At 37.2% G+C, this 17,883-nt stretch overlaps 1 protein-coding gene across 6 annotated transcripts in view; it reads left to right on the top strand.

Moving 5' to 3' along the window:
- The window catches only part of LOC125330262 (BEN domain-containing protein 5), an 888,500-nt gene that overhangs the window by 9,211 nt on the left and 861,406 nt on the right, over window positions 1–17,883 (top strand). For all 6 annotated transcript variants that reach the window (XM_048313226.1, XM_048313225.1, XM_048313223.1 and 3 more), the window contains exon 2: window positions 7,793–7,915. In XM_048313226.1, coding sequence (XP_048169183.1) covers window positions 7,793–7,915 — 123 coding nt within the window. The remainder of the gene's footprint in view (window positions 1–7,792; window positions 7,916–17,883) is intronic.

The raw sequence follows: 17,883 nt of genomic DNA, 5'->3' as shown, positions 1-17,883 counted from the left end.
ATAAAAGCCCTACCCAAATTAGAAAGCACAGCTGTATTCCCTCAGTGCTAACCCTGGAATAATGTCCATGATACAGCTTTCTAGCTCATAGCATCACAGCTATGCTGTCTCCCTTTGGCCTTCCAGGGATTCAGCAGATAAGTGCATGCTTCCACAGTATGGCATAGGCATCTCTTTAAATATAAACTTGGAATGTTCCTGTTCAATCAGCAGACATAGTAAGACATGAAAAGTGCTAGGAATTTGGCACAAGCAGGCAAATTTTTATAAACAGAAAAAGTGCTGTTTATGTGTTCCATACTTGACCTTGCTGATATTCTTGAAAGACTTTCATAGTACTTCATACTTGGTATTTTTAGGAGATGTCTTGTGGACAAACATTTTGAATGTGATAGACAGGGCTGAGGAGTCTGAAAACTAGGACAAGAAATGAAGCCTTGGCCTTTTGCAAAAGCTGAAATCAACCTACTTCTCTGTGTTATCAGGAGTATTTATTACCTATTGAGTCTTTTTCAGTTTCCCAGCTGAGAATCAGTTGGTCCCAAAGAAAGGTGACGCAGAAAGTTGTTAACGTGGAGAGATTAAACTTTGTTACTCACTGAAGGCTATGTAATCTTGGGGCAGGGTCATTGCATTGGTCGCTACATATAAGATGCTTTAGTTACATTTAGCTTGCCTCAATGTGAGTTATCTTTAGTTTAGAAATTTATTTTGGCTTGACTTTTTCCAGTTATGCTGTCAAGTTTAAGTGAGATAACGCGCTTTTGTTAAATCAATGCCTCACACCCAGGACAGCTGTTGAAACATGGGTATGTACGTATCATCCAGGACTATATATGGATATATACATAGCAAATGTCTATGAATCTCTCCCTTTCCTTCTATTTCCTCTATCCTCCTTCACATAAAACACAAACCTGGGTATATAAAAGCTGATTGGTTTCAGTATTAAATAGAATGGGAAATATTTGGAGCATTTTAGGATGGTACCAGCAAATACGAGGGAGTAACTTCAACCACCACAATCTTTTTCCAGTTTTTTGAGTAATATCAGGTTTTGCCCTTACCTGAAATTTCCTCCACTTCAGTTCCAAACCCTGCAATTGCCTGCCTGCTTGACTTGGTATTTTTTGCAGGTCACATGCTCTCCTTGTCTTTGGAAAATCAGTTGCATACAAATTTCAGAAAGACATGGGATGCTACAGAAGAGTTTCACTCCTTGAAGTTCTGTAGTACACAAGGGATTGGCTTTAACTCTTCAGTTCTTTTCTTGCCTCAGAATCCCTAGACACAGAATTTCCCCTGGAATGGTAGGAACACACCTACAATTTTTTTTTCTTGACCCAGAACTTGAATTCTTGTGCACTGTTTGACTGGTGTTTCAGCATCTCCTCTCATTCACATGCAGACCTAATTCTCTGAGCCGTGCCTTATTTCCCAGAAAGGGTGGACTTGCTGATACTGTTACTTTTTTGCAGATGCGACTCTGAGGACTAGTTCAGCTCAATAGCTATTATTTTCTTTTTTCTCTGATAGCTGGGGTTGCATATTATGTACTAAATTTTTGTTTTACTGTTTATGTTTTATGCTTTCTTTGATGTGTTTTTTTTACTTAAATATTGCTACTATAGCAACTGTTGCATCATGTGATACCTTTGATATTAGCAAGATACCAAATTCTTGTTAAAAAATAAATTATTTGTTGTTACATTCACTGATCCTTACAATGTTTTAAAATAAACATCTTTTCAGTTAATGTATTTGGTACAACTGTATTTTTCAGTTTTTTGTTTTATTTTTCATTTGTGGTAGAATTTTAGGTTAGAGCTTATAAGTGCAGTAAAAAGAGTAATTTTTTTTTTTTTTTTGCTTACTGAGTTCAAAGCATTAATTTCTTTTAAAAATTTTCATTAGAAAAATTTGTTCATATCTTCTTGGACACTTTGGATTTCACTAAAGTGATACAAAAAGTTCCATTGCTATTTGTCTCTAACAGAAAGGTATATCCTTGGGAATAGCCCACACTGAGATAATAAATGAGTAGCCTTGAAGTAAAGCTTTTAGGTTGAAGATTGGAAACAAATATCACATATGAAACAAGTGCAAGTCTACACAAGCTGCCTTTTTTTCTTTTTCTATAAACTCCTAAGACAATGCCAGCCATTGGGAGTGAGGAGTCATTGTGCAGAGCAGTATCTGTCTGCCAGATATCTTCAGTTGCATGTCCTTCATTGGATTTTGGACAGGAGCTATGATTGACCTGGGATTGGTAGTTGTATCTGTGTGTGGATCTGGTCTTTTTAAAAGGACTAGGTAGAGGAGATTTTTTTCACACTTGACCAGCCTGGTGGTTGATGCTTTGCTTTGGGCTGAGCACCTCGTGTACCTTTTTGTCCCACTTGCCTTGGGCTTTCTGCTCAGTATATTGCAGGCAGAGTCATTTTTGTGGTGCTACCAAGCCTTTCGTAGGCAGTCCACATGTCACCATCTTTAGTGATCATTTTGCTTTATATATTTGCATATAAGAACAAGATTTTTCCACTCTGAGATTTGACTCAGATGCCTATTCCACACCTTCTGCTGGAGTAAAGCAGTTTGGGTACATGTATCTAAAGAAGGATGAGGTATTTAGATTTACTTTTGCTTCTAACCCAAAATACAAACTAATGGTTGGTTATCTAAGGAGTCGTGTTAGGAAGGTTGAAAGGTGATATTGTCTCACAGCCTCTGTAGAAAGAGTAACTTGTGCAATGAAATTAAAGACCCAAACAATAAATAACGTTTCCTTCCAATTTACGACCAACCACAAGCTATTTCAAGTCCATGGCAGTAAGATTGCAGTTATTTCTCCTGACTACTTTCAGAACCTGTGCAAAGCTCAGAATTTGCCTGATAATCTCTGCTTAACTGCAGTTCATCTTTACTTTGCTTGTTTTCTTGAATATGAATATCATCTCACAGTTTGGAGACAGACTTGACAAGCAGTCTGTTGGTCAAACTGTAGGAGGAAAGTAATTGAAGAGACAATTGCTGTAAAGCTGCTTTATCTCAAATTTGGTTTTTAAATGACAACATGATGTTACTATTTTTTAGAACTAGACCAAGCTGTATAACAATGCCTTCTTGTGGTAACCAACATTTTCCTTGTTCTGCTGGACCTTCAAAATAGGTAATGGTGACAGAATGGGCACAGTACCCCCATGTGAGGCTGCAGGTGTGGCTGCTGCCATGCCAGGTATTGTCTCAAACCCTGGGATTAGTAGTCTAAACATATTTTTTTCCCTTTCTTTTCAGATCACAGTGCCTGTGATTTAAGTACATTTCAGATTGACAGCACTCTGCAGTATGTTTAGATTCTCCGGGTCATGCCCAAGCCTTGCTTCGGGATACATGGCTGTGAAGATCAAAATGACAGTTGTGTTTTCTTCTTTTTCTTAGCATTTTTAAGTCAGTGAACCTGGAATTCTGAGTTCCTGACTGCTTCTTCCTGTAGGATTTTTAGAATGGCTACAGAGCTTTCAGAAGTCATAGCAGAAATAGCTTGTCTTCCTGAGTATCAGTGTTTCTGAAGCCTAGGGACAATGATATAAAAGCTTTTATTTAAAAAAGAAAACAATCAAAGAATAAGAGAACATAACCAGCTATTAAGACTACAGACTTTCACTAAATGCGATCATTTACAAGAATTCTGGTAAAATGACATTATTTTCAGGTTTGTGGAGCAGACACTGTTATTGGCATAACCTCCATAAATGCTACTTAGCCAAAGTGTGAGCTGAGCAGTGTTCATCTGGAGACTTGGCATGTTTTGGAGCTAATAGGAGTTGCTGCTGGTCATCTGAATGAATTCTTTTCTTTTTTTTTGCAAACTGTACTGAGAGTTCAGATTCACTTCTTTGTATGTGTTTCTATTAACAATACTCCTCAAGGCTGATGGAGCTTTTTTGCTAGGATACCTGGAAACTTTTCTTGGCCCCTGGATGATAGGAATCTGTCTATTAGATCTTTACACCATAGATGTTTTCAGCAGCAAAATGTATCCTAATTTTATTCTAAAATAAGGATCTCATAAGAGAATATAGGTATATCTTGACGACATTTGTAATATTTAAAGGAAGACTTTTACAAAACTCCCTTGTAGTTATTTTAGGTTTTTGTGTTACCTCACCTTTCTAATTGGCTGTTGTTGTTAGGCAGTGTGATTAGAAGAATGATGCAGGTTTGCCAGGCAAATTCCCTCTATATTTTTCCATGTCTGTTTTCATGTAGCTGTGCTCTCCTACCTAATGTAGCATGAGGGTAGCTGCTGGCTGCTAGCTCTGTGGGTTCTCAGGTCTGGCACATCTGGAAGCTGGGCTTGTTGTTTGCCCAATTCAGAGTCACCGTTACTTTCTAAAGAGGTGCCTTCCTCTAGAAACCACAGTTTTTAAAGAAAATGTACTTAAATTTGCATGATGTTTATTGTAGCAAACACTGATTTCATCTTTTCCTAAATGAAAAAGAAACATTGGCTTTACCCTTTGAATTTAGGAAGGGCAAAGAAGCTCTGGAAATTTCCAAACTCTCCCTCCCATGAATCCCAGTCTCCTGGAACTGATTCTATTCATTTTCACTAGTTTGATGTGAAATATATCCACAATGACAATAGTGATGAATGCAGATACCAGAAGACTCTGTCCAGGTTTTATTTTAAAACCTTATATACTTACAGAGATTTCAGGCACCTACAGATTTTATAACTGATAGAAAATTACCATTAAAGTTTAATACTGCAGTAAAAGTAAATCCTAGGGATTTGTGGGAGCCTCCTGGAGTTTAAGCTATGAAGAATTAGAATAAAATACCTATGTGTCTTACAACCTATAAGAAAAATAATTGACAAAATAAGAACTACATTCTGAGACAATTTCTTTGCTAGGTTTTGCCTTTGCTTGTCTTATCTAACCTTTTTTTTCAAAGGAGACTCTGGTCTCCTTAAGTGGAATGTGCAGGATGTACTTCAGTTAATTCTCTTCTTTCCCTTTCAGTTTCAGATTGAAGAGCTATTTCCCTTCCCCACAAGGTTCTATCATACATCTTTGCCTCCAGCCAGGAAAATCTGCTTAGGGCTCCCCAGTTGTGAGGACAGGATCTCTTTATTGGCCAGAGGACTGGACCCCAGGGTAGCTGTTCTCTCCATCTGAGGGTGGTAATGTGTTCCCAGCACCACTCTCTGCATCTACTGAACAGACAGGCGTGAAGCCATGTTTTATAATTGAGTACTGCAGCAGTGCAGGCTCCTTTTTGGGCAGTGGTGTGGCCTTTTCTTTATCACCCAAGGAGAACATGCCAGAAGGGACGTGGTGCTGTTGTGCTGTTTCGTAACGTGAAGTTCAAAGACAGCAGTTTTGCGTGTTTAGAGATTAAAGATAATATAACTCAAAATATAGCAACAGTAGGTTCTGAATATTCTAAGTACTGTGGAATAAAGAACATGCTAGGAGAGTAATATTGTTAAATGACTATGAATTACAGGCTATTTGATGATTTTATTCTCATTCCTGGAGGGCTACATTAGGTCAGGAGGAGCAGATGGAAACTTTTTGCTGGGATGCAGTCACTTGACAGCTTCCTTCTGCATTGTGTAAAGACTCCATTGGCAGATTTTCTAATTTACCAGGGAGATGTAACTCTCTCTTCTGCCTGCTTTTCCTACACTGTCTTATGGTGCCAGTGCTATGAATGTAATCCTTTCTAGTTTCTTCATCTTTTAGTGATGTTTCCCAGTTGTCTTTTACAATTTCTAAGAGGCCTGTTATTTCTAGCTGAGACTTAAAAGGAAACGTATACCAGGAGGAGTTCAGTCTTCAAACTGCTCTACTCTGGTGACTCTCTGCCTCCCATTCTTTCACTTTAGTCCCTGGCAGCTCAGGCACTCATGGTGATTTTCAGCTTTTCCATTAGTTTTTCTTTGTATCTTTGATTCCACAATGTTGGATTGCAAATGACCAACTTGACTAATCTTAACTGCAACAGGTATATATTAATCAAAGTGGCACTCAGGTGAAACTGAGGAAGTGATTTTCCTCTGGCTGCTGCTCTGCACTAAAGCTTGCACAATGCAGAGGGGTGAATTTTATCAAGGGACAGGATCACAGCCATGAAGATGCACAGATGCCCCATCGGGGTCTCAGTTTGCCTCTGGTGTTACTAGGGTTTAAGCAAATTGTATCAGCATGCTGGTAAAAACCATCCAGCTAAAATATCCTAAGTAGCAATTATAAACTTAAAGAAAACAATTTGAATGCCACAGATTGCTGTCTGTGGGTAATTATTCAGTCTAAAACAAATAACCCAGAGGTTACAAATAATAATTTTGCTAAAAAAATACTATCATGCATTATTCAATATCTACATTTTTAGATTATGATAAAGTAAGAAATGGTCTAAATTCTGTTTGTTCTGCTGTAGTACTTCCCAAAGAGAGTAAGGTTCAAATTTCTTCCTGGGGAAGACTGGGGATTCATATGCCAAATGTTGACCTGGATATGCCTATTTTTTAATATGGGAATTATATACCTGTGAAAATATGGGTATATAACAGAAAGCCTGACAGACCCTTTAACTGTGGTGTCACTAATACACTGATATAATTTGTTACCTCTGCTAAGGTGTTTTGCCTCAAAAGGTGGAATACTTTTATGTGTGGAAAGGTCACTTTTAATTAATAAGCTGTTTTCATCATTCAGGGACAATATGAATTGCTTGTAACATTTGTGTGAAATAGTTTTCAATATAAAAATAAAACAAATTGAGCTTTATGTCACATTTATCATCCCCCGTAACCCATTTAAATGTCAAAAAAATCAGTACAGACCAAAAGTCTATTTCTAGAAGCCTTAGTAGCCCTATTTATCAGAGTGAAATAAGATATTATCATCCCATTATCCCATCACATGGCTTCTGCACTTGAAGCCATACCATTTCTTCATTTTCTGTAACACAGAAGATAGTTATTGCTAAATATTTCTTGTCCAAGCTGTAAGTAGTGAAGAAAGTGCTGAGTGTTTCTTTTGCTATAATATAAATGTATAATATAATATAATATAATATACGATTACTTACTTTCTTTCTTGTACATGTCTCAAATGGAAACAAAAATTAGTGTTCTTCCATTCCTGTTTGGAAACAAATATTTTGCAGACAGCAATTTGTTAGTATAGTTTTACTGTAAGGATAAAGCTTTCAATGTATTCACTACTGATGTTTTTGACAAAAATCACACCATTGTGTGGAAAATTAATGTCCTTGTATATTTTACCATGAAATAAATGCTGCATAAAAAAAAAAAAATTCTTTATTCAAGTTCTTTTTCTGAGTTTTGTTTTCTAACAAGGAGGGCTCAGATAGTCACATGGCTCCATGGGTGTATGTCTCTTCCTTCTAGTAATTTTAACATTTCAAATATGAGTGGGACTGAATAGTCTCAAAGGTTCTAAGTTCATTTAAGATGCATGAAAATAGGCAGGAGGATAGAGGAGAAAGATCCCATTAATGCCCATAGTGAGGAAGATGCTTCTGAGGGTTGTGATAAAGTAAGAAGCTGATGAGGAGTTCAATTCCAGGGAATCCATGCAGGATCTAGAGCTAGAGAGCTCCTGTCAAAAGAGGAGGGTCCAGCTGAATATCAGACTAATGCATAGTCCAGGTCATAAATGGGCAAAAACCCCAGGCTGGGTATATATGTATTTATATAGATATTTATATATATTTTTTTATGCTCATGGGTTTTTTTTCACTTTTACTGGAACAGGCAGTGCCATTGGAAGTGATGATATCATAGCAGGGAATGTGAGCAAGTACATTGTTCTCCCAGCTGGTTACTGTGGACAGCCTAAAAAAGGACATCTTATATTTGATGCCTGTTTTGAAAGTGGTGAGTATTGTCAGCATTGTGTTACCTAGTTGTCAATGTATTAACACTTTTAACTCTATCACTCATCTTTTTATAAAGTGTCTTAATTCTAAAGAAGACTTAAATACTACTTAACAAAGTTTGCTGTTTCCCTTCAGTCACAGTATGGCTTCAAATCAGACTGTTCAAATGTCAAAAGGGTTGTGAAGTTTGCTATTGCTTACAATTAGCATTTCATCAGGTCCATCTTTAACCACATGTGGATACTTAACTGGATTTTATTCTGTCATTATTTACAGTAGTTGTAGACCACTAATCCAAGACGTAGTATTTAAAATATGCGATTTAAAAATTTAATTTAGACGTTTACTGGCGAAGTTAACGCAGTAAAGAGCCAAGCACATCCTTGCATAATTACAGAATTTTTAAAATGTGTATGTGCTGTCTTTAAATATATGACTTTGGGTTTCTTGTGGCCTGATCCTGTACTACTGAGGTTAATGGAAGCTCTGCCTCTGATGTCAATAGGAGAATTAAACTTTAGGAAGCTACTGGAAATTGAAAGAGAAAGTATTTTTTACAAGAGTTATAGTTTGCATATTACATTAAAGAGTAATTTTAATTGCTTATATGCATGTGGGGTATGTAGGTAAATATATCCCTGAAAATGTAGCATTATTTAAATTTTTGTGTTACATACACGTGCTACCAGATTTTTAGCTTAAATCTATTATTACTGGCTTTCAGACCTACAGAGCACTGTTAAACACCATATGTAGAAAAGGCATTTGGCAGGATAAACTATAGTTTTCAGCATGGTTTATGTGAGAGGTGCTGGTAATGCCAAAACTGCTCCAGTGTCTTGTAAAATGAGCTTTTTATGAAGAGTTACGTCCCTCAGGGTAGAATACTGGCTGCCAGTTCCTGGATAAATATTAAAGTGAGTTATTTAAATCCTGTGATTACATTATGTAAAAAGTGCAAATGATGTAGTGAATAATAAAGGATACCTTTTTTTTAGGGTGTGTCTCTGAAGGTTCAGACAACAGTTGTGTATTTTTAAAAATACTTTGGATGCTATTTCATAATAGTTATGTGGGTTTTTTGCATTTTTGGATCAGAAAATGGCTTACGAAATGAATCATGGCCAAGCTGGGAAATTTATTGTGCTAAGCTTCTCTGCAATGAAAAAGATCAGTAGCAGTCATCAAATTATTTGTGAAGTATTGTGAGTCATGGCATGATGGTTTAATTCCAGTTTTTGAACAATGGAATTAATTGTATTTTTAAATTAAAACATTTATTGAGTTCAAAGGTAATGTTCATACTTTACATACTTTGGTAGTAATAGAATGTGATAGAAGCAGGTGCTATTTGAAATACTGTGTTTATTTACATTGTAGCATGATGAGACTGTGATGTTGCTTTGCCTATTCAGACACTTCCGAAACACAAATATGAATGAAATTAATACCTTCATTTACTTTCTCATGGTGACAATGTATTAGCAAGAATGAGAGTAATATTGTGTACACTTCATATGTAAATTCACTTTATCTTTTGTTCTATGTCAGCCAAGTAATTGCTTAGAGTACCTTTACTGGTCAAAGCAAATTAACTGATACTGGATAACTTACAGAATTGTTATTAATGTTGAAATCTGTCCCACCCTGTTGTCCAAACAGTAGGATATGACATTTATAAAATTGTATTGATGCTCTTTGTGTACCACCTTAAAATGTTAAAATCCTTTTGAAATTGCCTTTTTCAAAGAACAGATGGTAAAACTGACCCCACCTGCAGTACTGCCCCCAGCTCTGGGGTCCCCACTGCAAGAAATACATGGATCTGCTGGAGGGGTCCAGAGGAGGCCACGAAGATGCTCCAGAGGCTGGAGCGCCTCTGCCGTGGAGACAGGCTGGGACTACTGGGCTTGTTCAGCCTGGAGAAGAGAAGGCTCTGAGGAGACCTTGCTGTGGCCTCTCAGTATGTAAAGGGGGCCTGTGAAAAAGGTGGAGAAAAACTTTTTCCCAAGGTCTGTGGGGACAGGGCAAGGAGAAATGGGTTTAAACTGAGAGAGGGTAGATTGAGGTAGGATATTAGGAAGAAATTGTTTACAATGAGGCTGGTGAGGCACAGGTTGCCCAGAGAGGCTGTGGCTGCCCCATCCCTGGAAGTGTTCAAGGCCAGGTTGGATGGGGCTCTGAGCAACCTGGTCTAGTGGAAAGTGTCTCTGCCCCAAGCAAGGGGTTGGAAGAAAACGTTATTTATGATCCCTTCCAACCCAAGGTGTTATGTGATTCTAAAATAGAAGTTGTGTTAAATGTAATTCCATAAGTGGCTTTTTTTTCTTTGGCTGCATTCTCTATTTTCTTGAAAGATCTGGTTGATAGAACTGAAGGTTTCCTACTAGATCTGTTCTCAATGACTATCTTTGATATTGTAGAAATGGAAGTGAACGCTTTTCAGAACAGAGAAATGGTATTAAACTTGTAGAAATCGGGAAAAATATTAATACAAGCAGAAGAAATGCTATTTAATGTGGTTTCGTTTTTGTAATTGCTATCATTATTGTATTAAATAGCGTTGAAAAGTATGAATTTGTTTGAGACAGAGGTGTGTTTTTATGTAGTCTGAAAACCAATGTCCAGCTTGCTGTTTTGAAGTGCTGTGCTTTCAAAAAATCACAAAAAATAGAATTGAAATGGGCATGGGGATTTCTTTTTAGTCCATTCTGTTGTTGAGAGGCAAAATACACTTTTTTTGTCATTCCTGACAGATGTTTATCTTTTTCAGACTTTCAGTGAGTTTCAATGAGAAAGCAGCAATCCATTCTAACACTGCAATTTGCTCAATATAAGAAACATTTTCTTTCTATGTAGAAATGTTCTTACCAAAAAGGCATTAATTCTTGTCCAGTCCTAGAGGCACAGAAAGCAGATTATTCCTTTCTTCTTTGACTTAATGGAAAGCTGTTATCATATCTTTCCATGGCCTTTCCCTCCTCAGGTTAAATAACTGCTATTTTTTTCAGTGGTTCCTTAGTGCTCACATTTTCCAAATTTTCTCTCATTCTTTATTTCCTCTGGCCTGTCTCCAGCTGTTTTGTGCCTTTCTTGATTGGCAGTGGTCCAAGGTGAGCATGATACTCAGATAAGCTGGTGCCAATCCTATGCAGAGTTTATTACATGCCATGCCTTGCAATCTATTTACTTCTGCTATGTGACAGTCCAATCTTTTTCACAATAGCATGGTACTGTTGACTTCTATAAAACTTGTGAACCCTTATACTTTTACCCTTTTCAGAAGGAGACCTCCTAAACCAGCCGGTGACTTGCACTTTAATTACCCTTAATGAATCTATTACTAGGGAAAAAATCATTGCTGTAAAATAAATGCAATTATTGAAAATGAAGAATGGTGCCTGAGCCCTTTATCATGTTAATAACAGATAGAGGAGTAAAGAAGAGAGAATTATCAGCTTGTAAGTATGTCAGGAATTTGTGTTTCCCATAGTTCAAGCTAGTGTTCCACCTGGAATCATCCTTGTTATCTTTATTAATATTTAAGAATATATACAGCCAAAAGAAACTTTTAAAATTTATTTATCATTAGGATAAAAGAAACTGATAAAAATTCAGATTTCTTGCTTACCACAACATATTTTTTGGATAATGTCAGTTTTCACAAGAAACATGAGTTAGTTTCAGGGAAAAATGGAAGCACAGTTACCTATGCACAGAACAAATTTAAAGGAAATAAATGCCACATCTGAAACGCAGACATTTGGTCAGTTTTAATTCTCTTTCCTAATGTTCATTAATGCATTAAATTATTAACACAGTTTCAGTTTAGCAGCAATGCACAAAATTGTCACCTCTCATCCTACTTACTGTTCTGGCAAAGTGGGAATTTTGCAGAATATAGTGCTCTGGGTAAAAGGATGTATTCACTTTGGCTGTGCAAAGAAGTCCTTCCTGATTGAGGAAGGCCCAGATTTTCATGAACATGAAAATGTTCTTCAGGGAATCTGGCATTTTGTACTCAAGATGAGTTGGTATTTCAGACATTTTTTCTAAAGGACCTCAAAGTTTAGTTTAGCCAGCTGCTCCTACTGTCTTGTGTTTCCTTAGTGCATGTGATGTCTGATGGCATCCATTAAGTCAGCAGCCTATTCTGTGCTGTGGCTAAGACCTGTTTTATTTGCTTAGTCATTTTAACTGTGTGAGATGTTTTTGGAGATGATACCTCCAGCTGTTTTTCTGGGAGCTTACATATCTGCAGTTGCTTTGCTTCTGAATGAGGTCACAGATTTTTAGTTAATTTAGCATGATACATGAGAAGCTTTTTTACCTGTATTTTGCAAAGTGAACAAAGAAAGCAAACCAAATGTCTCAGCCCTTAAAAAAACCCCACCTTTTTTCTCAGTGTGCAAAGTCTATTTGCTGGGTGTAGCCACGAGTTGCCTTCCTGGCTCCATCGCAGAGTGATTCCGAGGTGGGCTCTGGTTGTTCCCCAGCTTTTGCCTCCCTGGGCTCTTCATGAACAGAACTGGCAGATGAAAAGCTTGGGCTGACACTGCCAGGGGTGGCTTTGCTGCAGAAAAATGCCAGGGAAGTTCAAATGTTCCTTTTGCCTGGTGTCACTGGGGTTGCCAGTCCCCAGGGGTGTGTTGGTCGGTGGCTCTGGCCTGTGCATACTCCTGGGTGCACCCCAGTCCTCCTGCCTGGCCTGTTGGGATGTCACAGGGAATATGGGAGGGAGCTGGAGCCAGGCTGCAGACTGATGTGTTGTGAGGATGGTTAAAAACCCCAAGCTCGACAGTTTCTGCTGCTTGTGGCTCAAATTGCTTGTTTTATAATTACTTTTGAGAATTGAAGGAGCAGTGTTGGCTCACAGAGGTTTGTAAATCGCAGCATTCACACTGTTTAATACAGGGGCTTTTAATAAGGCTTTGAAAATATATATTTTGGCTTGTTAGTCAAATATAATGCTGTTTAACTGTTAAAAAATACTGTGTTTCTTGAAATTGGAAATGAAGCTGCTGTCTGCTTTTATTCTCGTTTCAACCAAAAAGTGGAACTCCGCCAAGAGTCATTAAATCTTCTATCCTTTGGATGAATTCTTATTTTTTTATGAAAAAATGTTATGATTGGGTAATTTCTGTATTGTGGTTTATGTTCAAAAGGTTGTAATTAAAGTTTTGTAAAATTTTAGATTCAATCTCAATTACTGTAAGCCTCAAATTATGTTAACTGCTGTACCACCACCTTGCAATGAAAATGATTCACAAACATTAGTTTGTCTTTTCCTACAGCAGGTTTGTAAAATATTTTGCGTTAGAAACCTGATAAAAAATTCTGTGCTGATGGATTGCAAATGATATTAATCAGTTGGAAAAAGTTAAAACTTACAATGTATTAAGAGATCTCATATGACTGAGAAGTACCCTCGTATCATTTTTGTTAAGGTTTTAAATATCTTTCTATATTTCAAAAATAGGATAATGTACTTATAAAACACTTTGCACAACACTCAAAATTGCAGTAAGTGATTGTAATTCCGCTGATCTCATTGTAACCACTTACAGGCGTGAAATAGGCCATTGAGCTTTACCATGAAAGACATCTCCTGAACAAAAGCACAGATAATATAGGATGGATTGCCCTTTGGGGGTGCTTGCGTCCCAGTTGTTAAGACTTGACACATAACTTTAGACAGCTAAAATTAGGGACGATTAATCTTAGTTGTGATTAGTGAAATATTGTAAAATTTGATTTGCAAAACATTTTCTGAAATGGACATTTTTGTTTGTAAAAATTTTAAAAATGAAAACTAGGGCAACACAGATGATGATACTGTTAGCATTATGTTAAAAGAAAAATTGAAATCCAACCTAGGAAATAGCTGTATTTTTGCCATCTAATATAGAATTGTAATGTACTTCCAAAATTATTAAACAGTCTGACCCTCTGTGTGTTTATGTTTAAATGAACAGAAAAACGCTTCTCCCTCTTAGTTTCAGTAGCACTGCAATGATATCCTAGATCAGGAATAAAGCAACGCAGGCAAATGTCATAATGGCACATCAGTAGAAATAGAAAGCGCAAAAGCTGTGTAAGGATACTTTCTTCCAGTGCAAACACTTTTAGTAGAAGGCTAAACTGTGTTTTGGAGCAAAAAATAGTTGTTATTCCAAAGTTCCTGTATTATAATCTCTCATGTATGGCTAGAATCACTAAGTCACGTGGAACTGTTTTGGCTTTCACTTCTACAAGGATTCTCATCTGTAAAGTAGAAACAAAGGAATGAAAGTCACTGTGTTATTTCAGTAATGATGTCTGTTTTCAGCCTGCTTTTGGGGCTTCAAGGTGTGTCTGATTAATGAAACATTTTAGTTATTTCCTTATTTTTTGACAGTAATTTATGCCACATTTCACAGAAAGACATGAAGTGGTTATTGCTGCCAGTGGGGATAATTTAGCAAATGTTTCCCATTTCTGAACATGTCTGTTCCCAGTTCAGAGCAGTGTTACTCTACCAGAGTATCAATACCTTTGGACTATTGCAAGTTAAAAGTCAGAAAAAAAGTAAGAGCAAAAGATTGATTTTAATTTTTTTGTGTGCTGTAATGATGACACTAGGCATAGATTAATGGATGTAGCATGCACAGGGTGCTATCAGTTAACATATATGACATTACTCAGATGTCTCAAACTCCGGAAAAAGCATGTGAATGATTTATGGAATTGATATTAATCTCTTTCCAGTAAATGCATTACTAAAGTTACATGGGAAATTGATGTTACTGCTGTAATGCCAAATTAATTTCTTTCTTGCTAGGTCAGCATTGCAAATGGAACTAAATATTAACCTTTTAAATATCTAAACAGATATAGTATGGAAGACATTTTTACAAATGGGGAATGCTCAGTGTCAATGTGATATCAGCCAACACATATGGCATTAGTCAGATAGCATAACTTGTGGAAAATAGATATTAATGACCTATGGAACTAATGAAAATGCAGGAAGTATTAGTATTACAGCAAGAGTAAAGAATTAGGATGTTAATTGCAGTTGTTGTGCCGATGATGATTTTCACAGTCAGTTTGCCACCTGATTCTCATGCTACCTTCTTCAGGAGCAATCCTTTCCTCCCTCTTACCACGTGTTTGCATCTCCTCAGCTGGTATTAAAGAACACGTGTTGATTTGCTGTTTGATTGACCCAAAAGGGACCAGAATAAGCAACTGGAAACGAAAGCAGAAATGTCTGTGATGAGATATTGTAAGCTCAGAGCAGATTTTCAACAGCTTTAGTATAAGAAACAACCAAATGCAGGATGGATCCCTAGTCTGGAAAAGAGGCAACTGAGGAATAATACATTAAAGGTCTGTAAAATCATGATTTCTAGTTAAAATCTCAGTGTTTCCCTGTCTGCTCTCTTTGTACAAAAACTGAGGGCTATGAAATGAAACTAGCAGTTAATATGTTGAAAGAAAACAAAGGAGAATGGTTCCCTACAGGTTGTTTAATTAAGCCATGGAACTTCTTCTAGCAGGACATTGTGGATGCTAAAGCTTGACATGTGTCATGCTTTCAATAAAAAAAACAAATGATAAGCCCAGGAAAGAAAAATCAGTTGAGAGCTACTAAACACTGACACGATTTCTGACTCAGAAGGTTCATAAACTGTACATTGTAAATTAGGGAATTACACTGGGAGGTGTCTTCAAATGATTGTTTTTTTCTTATGCTCCTCTCTAGGGATCCATTTCTGGCAGTTACTGAGCTGGACCTTGATCTCACCTCATAGATACATCTGATTTAATGGTTAATCACTGTTAGTGCATATAATAATATTCTATTATTTTCTAAAAACAGATTAGAGATTATAGTTGCAAGCCAAAATTAACATCATGCAAAACTATACTTTGATCAAATAATAGGAAGGAAAATCTTACTGTTCTTGTTTCCATTCAAAGCATTTTCTTAGGAGGACAGTGGCTGAAGATGGTGTTGTCCAGAAAGAGACCTGATGCAGATCCATTCTTAAGATTTTGCACATTCCTGGTACTTACATTGTCATCAGATTTAAAAGTTTACATGGGATTTTTGTAAGGTTTTTCTTTGACAGAGAAGGAATTAAAAAAGACCCTCAACAACAAAGATACTTTATATAACGATGGCTAAGTAATTTTTGAGAATAAGCAGAAGGATTTTCCTACATATCAGGTTCTGAGATAAATTTTCAAGTTTCCATTTTTCTGGCTCTGTTCAAAATTTTCCATCTGGAAAAATGATAGAGGGAAATACAAGAAAGAATAGCAATGTCCCTGCCAGTGTGAAGGAACATTACATTACACTGAACAAATATCCTTATCTGAATGTACAATCACTGAAATAAATGCAGCTGTGTTTATTTCAGCATAATCAGATATATTTGAATATAAAATCATTGACATAAATGCAGCTGTGTTTATTTCAAACTGCACATGTTAATATGAACATGAATGTGACATCAGTTAATCACTCAGGAATGTATAGAGGTATGTATATACAGTGACACAATACAAGCCTGGGACTGTTGAAAGTATGAAGGAAAAAAATCTAGATGAGTTTTTTCTGTACCTAAAGATTTTTAACACCATTGGAAGTCACTAATGAGGAGATACAAAATTCTTCTCATATACAGTCCCTGGATTTGAATAAATCTGTGGTTACTCTATAGAATAACAGGTGACCTCTGCCTCAGTTACTGACTAAGGAAATAATTGCTTTGAATAATTGCTTCTTAAAATAGAGAATCGTGTTAGTTTTGAGTGATTGGTAGGTCCAGGTCAATCTCTTCTGATGGGCACAGTGCAGACCTTAACTGTACTTTAGGTTTTTATCTGATTTTGAGCCTTTGAAAGAGCTGCCAACCACCCTTCCCGATTTTCATCTTGCTGGATTCTCAAATCCAGGGAAAATACAGTGTAGAGCAGTGCCAGTGGAAAAATTTTGGCATTGTTTATTCTGCCGGGAATGCTTCTCCTTGCTATTTCCTGAAAGTAGTACTCTGCCTTCACTGTCCTGTTTATATGCTTAATCTCTGTCTTTTGAAATCATAGCCCTTCATGACTAGAAGAAATTGAAGTGTTCTTTACTCTGCTTATGCAGATGGTGCTATATAGACTATCACAAGGAATGGCTGTGCTCAGAATAAAAGAGAAAGTGGCATCAGAACAGTAAATATTTGGGAGCTAGGAGATATTGGAAAGGCTTTATTTTCATCTGGGAGAACATTGAAATATTCTGCTTGACTATATAGTGGTATTTTGTTCTGTTAGTTCAGTAACCTGTAATATTATCCCTGTTTTGCAGAAGACAGCAGCACAAAAGGCCTGGTTCTTGATTGCCTAGTGCCTTTTGTAGTGAGTTTCACCTCTGTGAAATGGGTGCAAAATGGCTGAGAAACATTAAGAGTGCTTTGCATCAGATCCATGTGAGCCAAGTTCAGAATGAAATGTAGGAAATTTCGTATCTTGTATTATGTCTACTACATTAGATTAAATAGAGATGCTATAAATAATGGGGGAATAGAAGGAAAGGGACTAAAGTGGACAAAACCCATTTGAAATGTTCCCGTGAGCCCGCGCCCTGGAAGAGCTGCTGGCAGTGGGCACAGCAGTGCTGAGCTGCTGCTTCTCTCTCACTGTGTGACCAGAACATGTGGTGCTGCTGTTCACTCAGCACAGGGCTCAGGCAGCACCAGCTGGGAGAACAACTTTCCTTGTGCTTCCTTCTCAGCTCCAGACACAGGAATACCTTTCACAGAATCACAGGGTCGCCTTGTCCCACCTTCCTGCTCAAGCACATGGCACTGGCTTGTGTCCAGACAGTTCTGGAATATTTCCAGTGAGGGGGACTGCACACCCTGTATGGGTATCCTGTTCCAGTGCGCAGTCACTGCACAGGAAAATACTTCCTCATGTCCAGGTGGA

This window comes from Corvus hawaiiensis, chromosome 9 (genome assembly GCF_020740725.1).
Source record: "Corvus hawaiiensis isolate bCorHaw1 chromosome 9, bCorHaw1.pri.cur, whole genome shotgun sequence".
Taxonomy (NCBI): domain Eukaryota; kingdom Metazoa; phylum Chordata; class Aves; order Passeriformes; family Corvidae; genus Corvus; species Corvus hawaiiensis.
Note: the sequence above shows the minus strand (reverse complement) of the source record. Positions and strands in the feature narration are given on the sequence as shown.